The sequence below is a fragment of the Stegodyphus dumicola genome, chromosome 9 (assembly GCF_044657685.1).
Source record: "Stegodyphus dumicola isolate Sdum_Otavi_A_Nest chromosome 9, ASM4465768v1".
In the NCBI taxonomy this organism is placed as follows: domain Eukaryota; kingdom Metazoa; phylum Arthropoda; class Arachnida; order Araneae; family Eresidae; genus Stegodyphus; species Stegodyphus dumicola.
The window spans coordinates 166872192-166888925 of NC_140776.1; the positions used below are offsets into that span (position 1 = coordinate 166872192).

At 31.3% G+C, this 16734-nt stretch overlaps 1 protein-coding gene and 1 long non-coding RNA gene across 3 annotated transcripts in view; one reads left to right on the top strand and one right to left on the bottom strand.

The window, feature by feature from the left end:
- Nucleotides 1-236: 236 nt before the first annotated feature.
- LOC146995540 (uncharacterized) lies at nucleotides 237-3341 on the bottom strand. Its single transcript, XR_015043135.1, has 2 exons — nucleotides 3165-3341; nucleotides 237-1117 (listed from the first exon to the last, which is right to left on the bottom strand). It is a non-coding gene; the product is annotated as an uncharacterized LOC146995540 (long non-coding RNA).
- A 1979-nt stretch (nucleotides 3342-5320) lies between these two features.
- Nucleotides 5321-16734, top strand: part of LOC146995541 (E3 ubiquitin-protein ligase HECTD1-like) — a 308521-nt gene continuing 297107 nt past the window's right edge. The window contains exons 1-2 of one of the 2 annotated variants that reach the window (XR_015043133.1): nucleotides 5321-9064; nucleotides 15187-15459. Coding sequence is in view for 1 of the 2 variants with exons in the window: in XM_085824331.1 (XP_085680457.1) it covers nucleotides 9041-9064 (24 nt within the window). In the remaining variant the exon portion in view is untranslated. Of the gene's footprint in view, nucleotides 9065-15186; nucleotides 15460-16734 lie in introns of those variants that run through there. The other variant, XM_085824331.1, reaches the window with a different exon arrangement.

Here is a 16734-nt window from a genome sequence, read left to right on the forward strand (position 1 = left end):
AAATATACATATAAATGTATATATTTTCTTTTTCTACAACACTTCAGAGTCCTAAGTATGTGAAAACAACATATTTTTAAACAGCATTTCATTCTGAACTGAATTAAATGCTATACTTTTCACAGGACGGTTTAATTTGAATGAAATATTTTCACAAGTTTTCGTTAATTACATTAGGAAAAAAAATTAAGGTAATTCGATTTTATTCGGTTAAGGTACAAAAATTAAGATCAAAGTTTATTGTATTATTAATATTAAAATTATGCATTATTTCTTTTCTATTTATAGAGCTTCTTCCTAAAATTCTTTCTTAAATATGACATGGTTTTTTGGCTTCTTTTAAATCGAAAAATGTAAGTCAATTTATAATTAATGCTCTATTCGGTTCATTTTAAATTAGAGGATTATTAGGAATTAGCGAAAAGGGAATAATTCTTTTAATTATACTTATCAGATTTTTTTTTTTTTTTTTTTTTTTACCCTTCATTTCAACAATACATATTCCAAAACTCTTTATTACGTTCTTAAGTGCACATCTCATAGCATTTGCTTTACAATACCTTTTAGCAGATTGCTTTCCAATACGAACAATTCTTGCTTAAATAATTTTATAACGTATTTGTCAACAGGATTTCAATTTATGTTTACAATTCAATATTAAAGTTATTATATATTTAGATAACATTTATAATCATTATAAATTAGATACATTTAATCATTAGATTTCTTCACAGTACTTTCACAGTTGTTTATAAGTGAATAAATTCTTCATTTCAAATACATTTATAAATAATTTAATGAATATTTAAGTATTTTGTCAAAGGCAGATATATGCTTTTTGCAAGCACGTGCATAAATACCCATACATATTTCCTATTTATCATTTCCGGCATGTGCAAATCTTTAATTTCTGTGCATTCACTATATTTTTCGTGTAAAGTAATTTACACTAATTTAGCATACACCCGAAAGTTTTACATAAAAAATATATATGAATATAATTTGAATGAAAATTATAAGTATTATTTTTAATACCCACTCAAAGGTCAGTTTTTCTTCAAAATTCCTCCACGATGGCATCTATCTCTTTAGGCAGATAGCCCTTGCATGCGTTACTCTATTTAATAAAAACTTAATCTGACCTATGTGCCTAATTACAAATATTTTAACATACATAATTTTATATTTACATTTAGCCATCAAGTTTCAAACTTTTCAAATCTTCTAGAAAATAAATTTTGGCAGAACTCTTTTAGCAATTTTCTTAAAATCTATATTTTTGTAGTGCAACAGCTTAGAATTTTATAAAACAAATTCATGATCAAAATCGCTGTTGTTAGTTATCGAAAAATAACCAAGATGCGATTTTTGCGTAAATGTCAGTAAACTATACAAATTGCTATTATCCATCACACTATGAATGTTTCTTTCATGCGAAAGTGTCCCTTTTTCGATTTCTATGGAACTGTCGTGTGTCGAAATACTATCAGAATCTTGTCAAGCGAGCTTCTGAATGTAAACAAAGAACACCCCGTCTGGTGACCCAAGCTTCAAAGCAGTGCTTCACTTCTACCGCGGAATGGCCCCTCCTCCCTTTCCTACCTCCATGCTAAAAAACGCTGAACACTGGTAGCTCGGTCCGGGGTTTAAATTCCGATGGAAAGGCTGACAGCATGGGCACTTTCGTGGTTTTCCCCTTGCGTAACATGTGTACGAGCGAGTTTCCTTTAAAATGTCCTCCACGAAGGCATGCCTTCCCTTGGCTTAGTGTCATTTCGTCCGTTCTCTTTTCATGCCGAGTTTGAAATAGTGTCGTTCGTCTGCTGCCATTCGCACTTATTCTGTCTTTCCCATTTCATTCGATGTTCGAAAAGTCACATTATGATTAAGAAAAGATATTATTCAAACGAACTGACCCTTACTACTTTGACCTAAGTTAGCCTTTGTGTTCTAATATTTATTAAACATTTTCTTTAGATAAATTTATTCTGAGCAGAATAATGAATTTCAGACATGTTCAAGAGGTGTGTGTTTGAATGTAATTCCATTTTTGTCATATAGTGTCTTTTTTTTCAATTTCACATACTTCTAAATAAAAATAGAACGCCTGTTCCTGTGCTTTGACAGAAAATCAAAATGTAGCAAGTGTATAACGAAGATGTACATGTTTTATTAAAAATATAGCGAGCCCTCTATAACGCAACCGTTCATGGTTTTAAAGGATTTTGGTTGTAGATATGGTGATCTTAGAAATGTGATATTCACTGGCAATGTTTGTTTATGTTCACAAAAAATACAGGTTTCTTTCAAAAGGTGACCTCTTAGAAATGTCTTCAATAGATATAATTCACTGTAATTATTTTCTAATGGATAATGGAATTAATTTAATCTAATGTCTAGAAAACAGCTATTTACCGTAGGGAGATTTAAAAGCACTATAACTGTAATTAAGAGCACTGTAATTGTTCCTTCACAATCAGCTGTAATATAAGATTAGCTGGTTTCTGTGTATTTTTCATGTTATGTAACTGATATCCATAAATCTTGAACAAATATACAGCAAATGCAAGAGAAATTATTAAAAAATTACAATTTGAAACATTAATACTATTTTTCTATTACTATATATAATACTATTAATGAATGATGAATTTATATAATATGTATACTTAGAATCTAAAAGCGATGAACTTTGATGACTCTATAAATATATATTTATGTAGTTACAAAATTTTATTAGATGTTATTATATGCATAGTTCTTTATAATCTTCCCAATCTCTAATGAAATGTTACATATTTATTACTACAGTTTGAGATGATTTTACTTAAATTTGTAGATATGCTGACTTCTGAGAGTTGTTCCATCCCCACCCAAAATAAATAAATAAATAAAATAAAAATTAAAAACACTATTCCGAATTGCTGTAGTTTAAAGATTAAGAGGTTACATTTGGAATTCATTTTTTTGACAGGGTGTCAGCTGACAATTTTAATTTATTCTGAAGTCGAAAAGAAACTATTTCTAGAAAATCACCAAATTATAATTGTTACATTCAAAAAAGCTTTCAGTGAGAAATATGTTTAAACTTTGATAATAAGCTCAGTCTAAAGTAAAGAATAAAGTATCTCTTAGCCAAGTTTTTTTAACATTTTGTGTGTTACCTTTCTTTATCAAATATCATGTTCCTCGCACTTAAACCATAAGATCCAGTGCAACAGCAATATCGCAAAATACTCGTAGTTTTAAAACGAGCATATCTTTAGAATTTCCGATACAGAGACTCACGCGCTGGAGATAAAAATGTTTTTTCTGCACAACGTTGCCATTGCTCGCTTTGAAATCCTTGAGTTTGTTAATCAAAAATTCGTCAAAGTTTTAAAAAATAGGAAATCGATCATAAAACAAATTTCAAATTTCAAATTTGGTCTTCCACATGCTCATATTCGTTGGAGGATTACGTTATTCAAAATTCGATGACTCTATGTACCATTGTTTTATCACAATACGAGAAATATACATACATTTATGCAGATTTTTCATTATTTAATTTCTTCAAATATAATGCAGGACTCTAACATTTTGTGGCAACAGTTTGAAAAGTGAACCGACGTTTATGAGTCCGACGCAAAATGCCAAAACGAAACTAATAGTCCTTCGGGATTCAAATCCCTTTGGACTAAAAATAAAATTCAAGTGTTTTTAATTAAAAAGTTAATGGTTTTAATAATGAAACATAATTATATTTAATCTCAGTCATATTACCTTAAAAATGGCATGTGAGAAACTCCGCAATGATATTTTTCATTTTCACATACTCATACCAAAGTTAAATAAGTAAATAAATAATAAAATGCAATTTCAGATTTATCATCCAAACGTTATAGCTAATCACTTAATCAGAGAGTATAAAGTTTGCTTTCAATGTAATAAATTAAACAAATAAAGAAATGATAAAATACAAACTAGACATATATTTGAAACATTGAAATTCAGATTTGAGTACTCCATTTATTATAATTAAAATTATAAATACACGATTTAGTAATAAAAAAATAAGCCCCTTTTATCGGCGTGTGCTTATATCTGTGTGGACTTTTATCAATGTGCGCTTTCATCGCTGTGGGTATTTGTCGCATGGTCAATTATCATAGTGGGCCTTTTTTTTGTGGGCTTTTGTCTGTTAACCAGTCCATGCATATCATTAAAGCTTCTTTTGATAAACATTAAACATAACAGTAAATGGCAAAAAATAAAAATTATCTAATATAAAGTATAACTGTGTGTGTCAGTAAGATAGAATAAGAAACAGACTGTTGTTTAATGCAATGAATAAGTAAGAATAACAAATAGTTTATAAAATACACACCATAATACGTGTACATCCAATGCACATTAACTTTTTGGAAAATTTTGGAATGTGTATATTGAAATCACTTGTGAAATGTAGAGTTGCCAACTCTCCCGATTTAGGCGGGAGACTCCCGATTTTCGACCGCTCTCCCGCCAATCCGATTTACAATATATTTCTCCCGACTTTTTCTCACGAATCTTTTAATTTTTCTGGGGGCTTCATAGTTCGTGCTGGTCTTTTCTGTACAGAATTTCCATGACTATCATTTCCAGGTTCTTCATTTATTTGTGGATACTCGGTTGGCTTTTCCAATGAATTGTTATCATCGTGTTCATCATCACTGTTGGATGGCAAAATTTTCTCAGCTTCTTCATCTGTTGTATTATCTTCTCTATAGTATCTGTCAGTTATTTCTGAATTATTTACATTTCCATTAGTTTGTTCCTTATAAAAAATAATAAGTTCTTCTAATATTTTATTTTTATCGAATTTTAAATAATTTTCTTTTAGTAAAGGTGATCTATGTTTCTGTTCATCAAATTTTACATCCCTCACTTCTTGAATTTTATTTAGTTCAGGGCTATAAATTTTGTATGCTTTTCTCTTCATGCTATAGCCTATCATAATTCCTTTTTTAGCTTTTAGATCCATCTTTCTATGTTTCTCTCGTCTTATATGAACATATGCTTCACATCCAAATCTTGTAAGATAAGTAATGTTAGGCTTGCGTTCTTTATATAGTTCATGTGGTGTAAACCTTTTATCATTTTTGTGACTCCTGTTATTCACATGTACAGCTACCTTAACGCTTTCAGACCAAAATTTTATCGGTAATTCTGCATCAATTAACATAGTTCTAGCAGATTCAATTATAGTACGATTAAAACCTTCAGCTTTTTCGTTACTTTCCAGAGTATAAGGCGTTGTAAGTTCATGTTTAATTCCCATTTTTTCAAAAAAAAAAAAAAAAAAAAAAAAAACTTATATTTTTATCTAAAAACTCACTACCATTATCACTACGAATTCTTTTTAGTTTGTTTCCTGTATGTCTTTCTACTTGAATGATAAGTTTGATTAGAGCTTCTCAAGTTTCACTCTTCTTCTCAATTGTTATCACAAATATGAAATTACTGTAATCATCTACCACTGTTAAAAAATAACAGCTTCCATCTATTGATTTCTTAATTGGTCCAACTAAATCTATGTGCCATAATTCTAAAATATCTTCAGATTGCTTAAATTTCACACTTTTATAAGATGTTTGTGTTATTTTACCTAATGTATAAGGTTGACAATTGTTTTCAGAAATTTTTACATTTTCTAACCCAATGACCGATGAGTGTTTTTTCATTTCTATCAGCCTTTGATAATTTATATGACCTAGTCTCTGATGCCATAGTACATCATTAACATAACTAATTTTAGCTTCTTCAACAATATTTCCTTCAACTTCAAATTTATTTCCATTTCTGTTAGCTATATATAGAATGTTTCCCTGTTTATGATCACTTCTGCTTTATTCTTGATAAAAATTACTTTTAAATCATGATCTACAATTTTTGATACTGACAGCAGATTTTCCCTTAAATTCGGTACTTGCAGAACATTTTCTATCAGTTCTTATTTCTATCAGTTTGCATTTTAATGTTACCAATACAACTCTATTTGATCATGGCCCCTTTTTCAGCCGTCATTATTTGTCGTTCTTCATCTTTAAAATGAGTAAATATTTCTTTATTAGTTGCCATGTGAGATGTGGCTCCTGAATCAATAATCCATTTAATTTTTCTATTCTGTTGTTCATTTATTTTATTCTTTCCATCATTTCTATCTTGATTAAGATATGTGCTTTCTATTTTCTTAGGTACTTCAAATAAGCATGTAGCTGATTCATATTCTCTTTCCTTGACATTCTATAAGTTTTATTTGTTACATTTCTCTGCTGTCGGTGTTTTTGTTTAGTTTTCATTTTACATTCAGTTGATTTGTGGCCGAATTTTCCACAGCAAAAGCATTTTATAATATTATTATTATTTCGACATTCTTTTATTAATTGTCCTAATTTTCCACAATTAAAGCATCTTCTTTCATATTTCGATTTTATCCAGTTTTCTTTTGCCTTAGAACTTACTTCTATTTCTTTTCCTCTTTGTTTATTTTTTCCTTCTGTTTCTTTTAAAGCTTGTCTAATTGAAGCTAGATCTTTCTCTTTATTGCTTTTAATAATTTTAACATCAAATTCCTTTCTAAGTCCTTCTAGTATGAAGTAAATTAATTCTTTATCTCTTATTTCATCTCCAACTTGAATACTTTTACTTTAGAATTACAGCTCTATTCATATAATCATCTACTGATTCATTTTGAGTCATTTTCAGTTGAACTAATTCTATTCTACATTTGATTTGAATATCTTCTGTTCTTGCTGTGGGCCCACCAGCAGCCGAGCAGTAAAGTCGCTGAACACTGGTAGTTCGGTCCGAGGTTCGAATCCCGCGAACGGGCTGGCTGCATGGGCGTTTTCGTGGTTTTCCCCATGTGTAACATGTATACGAGCCAGTTTCCCTTAGAAAGTTCTCCACGAAGGCATCCCTCCTCTTAGGCAGATAGCCCTAGTGTGCTTTGCCATAATTAAATACACCAAATGAATGAAATGTCTGTTCTTGCCGCCATTTCATTTTTGATTTTTTCCCATAACTTCTTTGCGTTCTTTTCATTCGCATGTTTTAACGCTTGTGGAGCTGTCATAGTTTGATTCATTATATTTCTTGCTATCGCGTTATTATCATCCCATATTTCCCAAGTTTTTATTTCATTTTCGAAATTAACATCATCCTTTTTATATGGTTTTGGTGGTTCATCAGCTTCTATCATACTTCTCCATATTTTTAAACTTTTTAATTCACTTTCAATTCTGTTGGCCCAAATAAAATAATTATCATCACTTAATTTTTCTGTATGACTCAAATTTATCATATTATATGCCGTATTTTCTGATTTATATTCACTAATTATAATACAAGTCTAATTTTTCTCTTAGAGAAATTGGCGATTTTGTTAAGCCTAAACAACATTAATGTTCTGAAAGTTATAATGAAACTCTCCGTCTTCCAGATACATTTTTAACTTATTCATTTTACAATTTACTATCAATGTTGCCAAAATATTAAAACTTAAAATTATGCTTTATAAACAAATACTATCATTTTTTCCCCTAAATCTTTGTAAACATCCTCATATTGATTTAAACTCTTACTAAGCTGCTATTGGAATCGAAGAGCTCGTTCAACATTTGCGTCATATTTCAAAAAATGATACCTAATTTTCTTCCCAATTCAAGTCCTACGCTGATGACTCTAGCTGTGAATGCAGCTGGTACGAATTGGTCTTCGTCATGTTTATTTGTTTCGGGAATCATGTTAACTCATCCTCATTTAGTTCTTCGTCAACCATTTTTTCTTCAATATGTGCTTGAGCTAAATCCTCAAAAACCTTCTCCTCCTATAGTTTGGGCCAATTTAGTGATCTGAGAATATTCATACTCTAATGGAAATCTATCATTCTCATCTTTAGCAGCATCCAGCCATATTGCTTTCTAGCATGTGTTGAGCATTGATTGTTTAATCTGAGTATATGACAGTCCAACACAATCTAAGATTGTAAATTTCTTCCAAGCCATCCATAAGTGTAAGAGATTCATCATTCTCCATTTTTTCTCAAATATACCCAAAGGTTTGTTTGATATACAATGTCATAAAAGTCGGAATTATTACTTGATTCAATGGCTGTAATAAGGAAGTTGTATTTTTTGGGTAAAAAGACAATTTCTATTTTTTGTGTTGTAAATCTTGAAGATGAATAGTCGCATTTTCAATTAAAAGAAGAGTCTTAAAAGGCAATCCCTTTTTACTTAAATAATTTTTGACATCTGGGACAAATATGTTTAGAAACCATTCATTGAACGTTATGGAAGTGACCTATGCTTCGAGATTGTAACACGAATCTTTGGCATTCGGTAGCATTACTAGATGAAGAGTCTGTGCTAGCAGCTAGATGAATATGCGTTTAGACTAACATGGGAACAATGGTTATACCTAAAAAGGGAGAAAATATATATTATAAATAATTCTGCATGAATTAAATGTTTTAAATTAGCTATATTGTGAATTTTTATTTAACTGAATTATATTCAAAAGTTAAAAAAATTAATCTATTGCTTTGTTATTAATATTATTAATCTGTTTCTTAATGTCTTAGTTTATTCATCAGTAGGAGACCAAATAACTTTAAAACATAATTATCTTGTATTTTTTCGAATGGCCATAGGCTAGTAAATGTGTTAAAGTAAAATAACATAAAAATTGCATTTCAAGACTATTGGCCCATTTGGGCTAATAAATTCATCTCTAATTTCTATGATGCTAACTATTTTCTTGATCCATTGAGTATTTCTGTAAGAAAAGAGTATGTATTAATGTTATTATAATTCATATTGTAGTTTTTACAATTGCTGAACAGTATTCTTTACAAATTCTTCTGTTTAAACGAATTATAATATAATACTGTGTAATTTAGGCCAGGCAGGATGTTAGACTCCCTGTCGTTTCAAAACCTGGTGGCGTAGGAGGTGATGTGAGGATCCAGAGGAGACACCACCGATGTCCCCTCGAGTTGGGACTGAGACACAAAATGTGCCTCCAAGGAGCGACCTGGGTAAAATTAATACTTTATTTTAACTTTTTCTTTTTGTACTTTTCATGAACAGCTTTCTTTTATAAGCTAAACGTTTGGAATAGTAATTTTTCCATCTTTTCTCAATAACAAACTCTTTTTAGAAAAGGCCTGGTTAATTTCAAATTGCGTTAATAGGGAATCTTTCATAAACTAGCAACAAGCATTCCAGAATTCCTTTGTTATTAAATTAATTTTGTCCCTTGTGCTGAGAAAGGACTATGATTTGACACAAGATGCTTCCTAACTGCATAAATAAGACATTTTTCTTAAATCCTTTATGAAAGTCTTTTTCTATTGAGTTGAATTGAATTTATGAATTTTTGTGGAATTTTTGCATGCTAAAAACAGACTTTTTTGTTTTACATGATGCTAAATTTGACTTTTGAGTGCCATTTTTTTTTAATACAGTTGCAAAATGTATTGCAACTGTATTCAGGGACTACTGTAGTTCTCTAGGAAAAACGATTTGACGATTTAAATGAGCATCTGAGATGCTGCAATTTCTTCTTGGTCTATGATATCTAAAATAAATAAAATAACAGCATTGGAAATTTTTGCAGATTTTATGTCCTTCTAGGAAAGTGAATTTTTATATTATACTGATATATGACATGCTTTTATAAGATGGTAATGTTCTTTTCCATGTAAAGTCATTAAAAATGGGAATCTAAAATATTTTTTGTTTTATGGAAGAATTACTTTTTCCAATATCTACAATTAAAATAATTTTGCAGATTATTTTTCTTTGACTGAAACATGTTTACTACGGGTTGAGAAGTGAATAGAGTGTTTATATCAAACATTTAACTTTATAGAAGTTTGAAAGTGATTTCAAATATCAATACTGCTTATATTTCCTTTCAAAGAAAAACCTTTAGCTGTCCCCATTAAATTTTAAAATATTTGCCAGAAACAAGAATACTGCTTGCACTGATTAAGAAAAAGCAGAGCTTTTTGCCAACTCTCTCAAAAATCAGTTCAAGCCAAACGTTTTTCCAGCTAACAACCCTCTGGATCAAGAAATTACGAACTTCATGACTGATGGGATTTCCTCCCCAAAGAATATCACACTTTACCTCTCCACCTGAAGACCTCATGCAGCTCATTAAGCTAGATAAATTAATTACTAATATATTTCCACATATTTGCTTTAATTCCCACATCTAATGATGAACTTGCAAATCAGTCATTTGCCTGATCCATATGGCAAGCCGCCACTGCCTGTCACTTACGATATCTGATAAGAAAAATCAAACATTTATTTAAGAAATTAAAATTTTGTATTATTTCATGTTTCCATTAAAGTAGGGGTTTTCAACGTTTCACGCCTGAGAGCCACATGGATAAATTCATAAAGATCCGCGGGCCACGTGTCTGACAAAAAAATAGTGTAGTCTGAAAATTTATAAAAAAGGGAGCTTTGTTTTGTAAGACTATAACTCATTCTAGCCAAAGATATAGTGTTACAGATTTGCATATATATATATATATATATATATGACTTTTTGGAACCAAAACATCAAATGGAAATTGAATTAAAACGTTTTGGAACTTTTTTTTAACTATGAAAAAAAAAGCGTAAAGATGATTGTACGGAACGATGTTACAAAATGCATTTACAATAAAAAAAGAAAACAAATTACATTACTGGCGGGATATGGTAGATACTTTAGTTTTAAAGTAAAATTTGACGTTGTTTTTGCTTGATTAGAGCTTCAATATCCGGTTTAATCTGTCTTGCTGAGTTTCCTCCAAATGTCTGTTTGTCAGCCGTGTTCTTGTTTTCGATTTTAGGATTTTAATTTTACTACAGAGCTGTTCACATATGTAGGTACTGCCAAAGAAAGAAGACAAGAAGTGTGTATGTTTACGAATTCCCTGGATACTTGTCTTCGGTCACGTACTTCGAATAAAAATTAATTAGTGTAGGATTTTCAAGAAACTTGTGTTTTACTGCAGTCACACTCTAAATCTATAAATTCTAATTGAAGTTCAGGTGAAACACTTGCAACGTCTACTGAAAATGGTAAGGAGAACAATCTAATTTCATTTTTACGAAAATCACAAAATCTGCTTTTGAATTGAAATTTGAAATGCATTGTACATAATTATTTGTATTCCACGCTGTAGAGTTCTTTGCACACTCCACCAATTTTAGAAAAGTGAGTGGGATTCTTATTTAACTATTGACTTTCCCAGAGGATTAATTTTGTATTAAAAGCTTTTTACAATATAACAAAGATTATGAACAAGTAGATCTTTTAATTAAGACGCAATAAGACGTCGAACAAATATAGTAGACGATACTTTTACCCTGTTTGAAGGTAATAAAGATGATTTAAATAAAGTTCTTTCAACAATGAATTCCATTGATCCTGCTATTCAATTCACTTTTGAACTTGAGACTTGAAAATCTCTTCCGTTTCTCGACACTCTAGTCACGCAAAACACATCCATCTTCAGTACTACGGTTTACTGAAGCCTTCCACCTCACTTCAAATCATGTCATCCGACTAAACAAAAGTTAGCTTCATTTTATTCCTATGTTTTCCGGGCTCTTCAAGTTTGCTCCTCCAAACTATCCTTTGATGAAGAACTAAATTATTTAAAAGCGATAGCTATTGACAGGGGCTTTTCACCTAACATTATTAATGAAGCAGTTAAAAACTTCTCATCTCAACACACAAAAAAGCCCATTCTTGTTTTAGGAGATTATAAAAATTCCGTTGCCATTCCCTTCTTTCCATCAATTGGCTATAAGGTTGCACGTATTTTGCAGAAAATTGACTTTCGGGTCATTTATTCTCCGATCAATAAAATTCCGAGTTCTTTACTCAAGGATCCCATTCCGGATATGAATTCCTGGGGTATTTATAGGATTCCTTGCCAGTTTGGTTTAAATTACATCGCCCAAACTAAGAGAGCCTTAAAATTTCGCGTTAAAGAACATGAGGCATATGTTAGGAAGAAGGAAACACAGAAGTCTTCTGTTGCCCAACATTGTTGGTATGAAAATCACAATTTAAATGTTTCTGCTGCCAAAATTATTCAAAAAGCATCTTCCATTGGTGAACTGGATTTTCTAGAGGCATTTCACATTAAAAAAATCTTTCTGTTCTAGTTAATGACCCTGATTCCAATCCACATGCCTTCAGCCTTTAAAGAAATTATGTTTTAGTTCTGGTTTCTTCAACAGATGGCGCCAGTAGCTTGTTTCTTGTCCTGGCTTTTCTTGTCTTATGTTTTCATTATATCTTATCTCGTTCATTTGCTCTTTTGCAGCTGAATATGATGGTTCGGTAAAACCATCGAAACTAGTCCTGCGATATTTGAAAATATAACGCTGATTTTCGTTGTTTGACTTCTAAATTAATATAGGTAGATCTTTTCCCTGTAAGCGGTAGTTCATATCATTGAGATGACCTGCAATGTCTGCAAGAAATGCAAAGTCTCTCAACCATATCTCATCACTGAACTCGTGAATAGAGTTTCCTTTAGATTCCATGAATTGTTGAATTTCGCTCTTCAAACAAAACAGACGCTGAAGCATCTTTCTTCAAGAGTGGACAAGATCAAACAAGAGTGGCCTCAACCAAGGTACTTCCACATAATACACAACATCACCATATTCAGCTTCCAAATCAATCAAGAACTGTTCAAATTACCTGTGATTAAGTCCTCTAGACCGAATGAAATTAACCACTTTTACAACAACACTCATCACATTGTTCAAAGTTTGAGAATAACTTCTTGCACAAATTTTCTTGAAGAATGATGCAGTGGAAAATCATCATAGTATTATTTCCACTAGCCTTCATATGAGATATGAGTAATGTTCTTAATTTCATTTTGTCTCCAGTCATAGATGTAGCACCATCCGTGGTTATAGCAGATATATTACCGAAGTCAACATTACATTTATCCAAAGTTTGTGTCAGACTGGAATATAAATCCATTCCTCGTATTGTACTTTTAAGTGCAACAACTCTGGCTTATTCCTCTACTATTGTGAAGTCTCTATCAACGCAACGAATAAAAATGGTTACTTGTGCAATATCTAAATTGTTGCATCTGTCGATTCATCTATCGCTACAGAATAAGACTCAAATTTTTTGCATTTACATTTTAATTTTCTGAATATATCTCTTGCGAGATCCTATATGCGCTTGGCTACTGTCACACCAGACAAGCTAATATTCGATATGACTCGAAAGCCAAAGTACATCAACTGCACTCTGAAGACATTCTTTTGAAATTCTCCATAAGAAAATGGTTTTCCACCCTTAGCAATTTTTCTGCTATTACGTAACTAACACGAACACTATTTTCATATTCTTTATTCGCTGTGGTGAAGAAAGACTGCTGAAAATTTAGTTTTGATTTTAATTCACTCACCTTATCACTTCGAAAATGACCTTCCAGTGCAGAATGTGTCTCACTGTGCTTAGTATCATATCTCTTAATGTTGTATTCCTTCATCACAGATACACTGCCGTTGCAAATAAGGCAAACTGCCTAAAATTCGTCATTTTCAGAAAATTTTACCTCAAATAATATGAGGCATGTCAATAAAATGTTTTAAATATCAAGAATAGGAGGGATTTTTTTTTACGAGAAAAAGCTGACAAGGCAAGTTTTCTTGAAATCAAAAATTCTTCAATGTTTCTTCAAATTCAAATGTGGGGCCACTAAAACACCTTCAGCGGGCTACGGGTTGAAGAACCCTACATTAAAGTAATGGCAACAACATCGAGTTAATTTGCTGACTTGTTTGACATTTTATACATAAAACATTATAATAAATTCAGCGGCAATGATTAGACCCCATAAAATTTGAGTTACTTTCGAAGTTTGAGAAAATAATGAATTAATGTTCATTTCGATTGAAGTGGTTGCCATTTGTATGAGGTTTATTATGCTGAAAGCCAGCTTTGAACTGCGACCGCAATGGTTAAGTGTGGAGCCATATTTCTGTGACCCTTCACATGCGCATCGCGATTGCACTAATACCTGCTCTACTATTTCTTTGGTTATTTCAACGTTCATCTGGAATCTCTCCGCTTAGTTTTGTACAATAACTTATAGGAATAACTATTCATGCTCGATTCAAAACTGTTCGATAATTTTCTAAAATGTTTCAAAATTTATCTTTGTATGTCTGAAAACGGACGACATTCGCATTTTCAGACTTGTCTTTAACAGAGACGATTTCAACGAGGAATATCTTCTATACTTCAAAATCTCCTTATAAGTTGGCTGTGATTCGTATAATATATATGCGTTCCAATGCAAAACACAACGAAAGACCATATTAGTCTATGAAAGTCAATATTACGTAAAATGAAATAAAAAAATTACAGTATTCAGCGTTAGTAACAATTATTATGTCACTGGAAACTGCATATGTGTGCCGACAATAAAATAATCACCAGTATATGAGGCGAATGAAGAAATATGGTGAAGTGAAAAGTGGAAAAAAGGTTAAAAGCAGTAAGAAAAAAAATTCAAAGGTTTCAGATTTTAAATTAATTAAAAATTTAATTGCGTTAAATTACTTTTTTAACGTTTTCCTTATTTTTTAAATATCATGTTCTTTGTATTCAAACCATGAAACTCAGTTCAACAGCAATATCACAAAATAATTTTTAAATGAGTATATCTTTAGAAATTCCGATACAGAGTCTCGTGCCCTGGAGATAAAAATGTTTTTCTTTCGCACAGTGTTGCCACTACTTGCTTCAAATCGTTTAGTGTTTTGGTCAATAACACGTTGAAGTGTTTCTGAACAAGAAATTGATAATAAAACAAATTTCAAATTCAAACTAGGGCTTCCACATGCCCATATTCTATGGAAGATTACGTTATTCCAAATTTCAATGGCTTTAGGTTACGCTATTTTACAGTGCGAGGAATATACATACATTTATGCAGATTCTTCACTATTTAATTTCTTTAAATATAATATAGGGCGATAATATTGGGTGGGAACAATTTGAAAAGTGATTCGCCGTTTATAGTTTTTAACGCCAAATGCCCATGTACTTTAAGTTTACATTTCTCAGCTTTAAAATAATACTTTTATTCTATTTGGGTCTTTCAAGATGACGTATTTATCTGTTTTGGAAAATTTCAAGATGCAACATTATTTGACACATCTTTTCAAATCAAGAAAGTATCTCTGCCCTGAATGCTGTTGATGTGTAGTTGTGAAGAATATCCAGTTGCGTTGATAATATTGTATGATACTTCAGTATTCCTTTCTGCAATGGCAATGAAATTCAAGTACTTATTTAACGTTCAAAATTGCATTTCTTGTCAATTTTTTGTCAGCAGTGTATTATACAAGCAAATAAATATTTACTTAATTATATGTAGTTGAAGAAAGTCTGTCGAAGAGAAACCTTTATTTACAATGTATTGATTATACATTACGGTTGCAAGTAATGAGGTTTTCTATTCGTTCAATTTATATCTTTAAGACAAAAATATACCCACTGGCAAAATGATTTGTGTAACATAATATGTATATTATTTGATTACGACAAAGCATGCATGGGTTGTCTGCCTAAGGGGAAATGTCTTCTTGGAAGGAGTTTTAAGGGAAACTAGCTAGTATATTCCTTAAACAGTAGACAAATCATGAAAACGCCGATGCAATCAGCCCGTCTGTCTAGAATCGAGCTCAGGTCGAAGTACCAGTGTTCAGCATCATTATTGCACGGCTGCTCATAGGTCAATGTAGCTGGATAACACAACAACTCTGTTTTCACACCATCTATATATATAAAGAAGAAAATTTGTGCGTTTCTCACCAAACTTTCTACAATTGTTTTCTGGGTCTTGCAAAGGTCGACCACCACTTTTTTCCAAAATGAAGTAGCTAAAATCAGAGATATTAATTAAAAACTTGGGAAAATGATAATTTTCGCCCTAATATTTCCGAGTGGCAACCCTCTCGCAATCAAATCCTAGAGATTATTAATAAAAAATTTCTAAGTTTGACAATGAAATAAAAATAGAATTGCCAAACATTAAATACATTATTCCCGATTCCAAAAATCCGTGGTAAGTCATTTCGACTGGTCCCATCTTCTTTCGAATTTAATCAGCTGACATACTAATTAGAAACTCTGAAAGCGCTGATTTTCGCACACATTTTTCCGAGTGGCAACAGTCTCGAGCTTTGGAGATAAAAATGCTTTATTTCGAAGTGTTGCTACCGCTCGCTTTCAAATCATGGAGTTTTTTAATAAAAATTTGTAAGTTTTACAAAATCTATACATATAAAGAAGAATGTATGTTTGTTTGTTCATGTTATTAATTTCTGATGAATAAAGGTCAAGATTTTGCCACATTTAATCAACTAAAATTAATTATAGGTGAAATATTGAATGGAAATTAAGCTTTTAGGACTATTTGATAAGAAAAACAAAAATCATTCAAAACTGCGTGCCATTGTTGCTGATATAATGAAACAGAATTAGCTTATTTTTCTATCGAAAATTTTTATGTGGGTTCCATATCGCATCAGACTGAAAAATGTATGAATGTGAATTGTACTTTTTTTTATCGTTTTTAGAGAAGGATTATAGCGGTATTACAGATCTGTGCTGTTAGATGCATTGCTCTCAATCCAACTTGTACTTCCG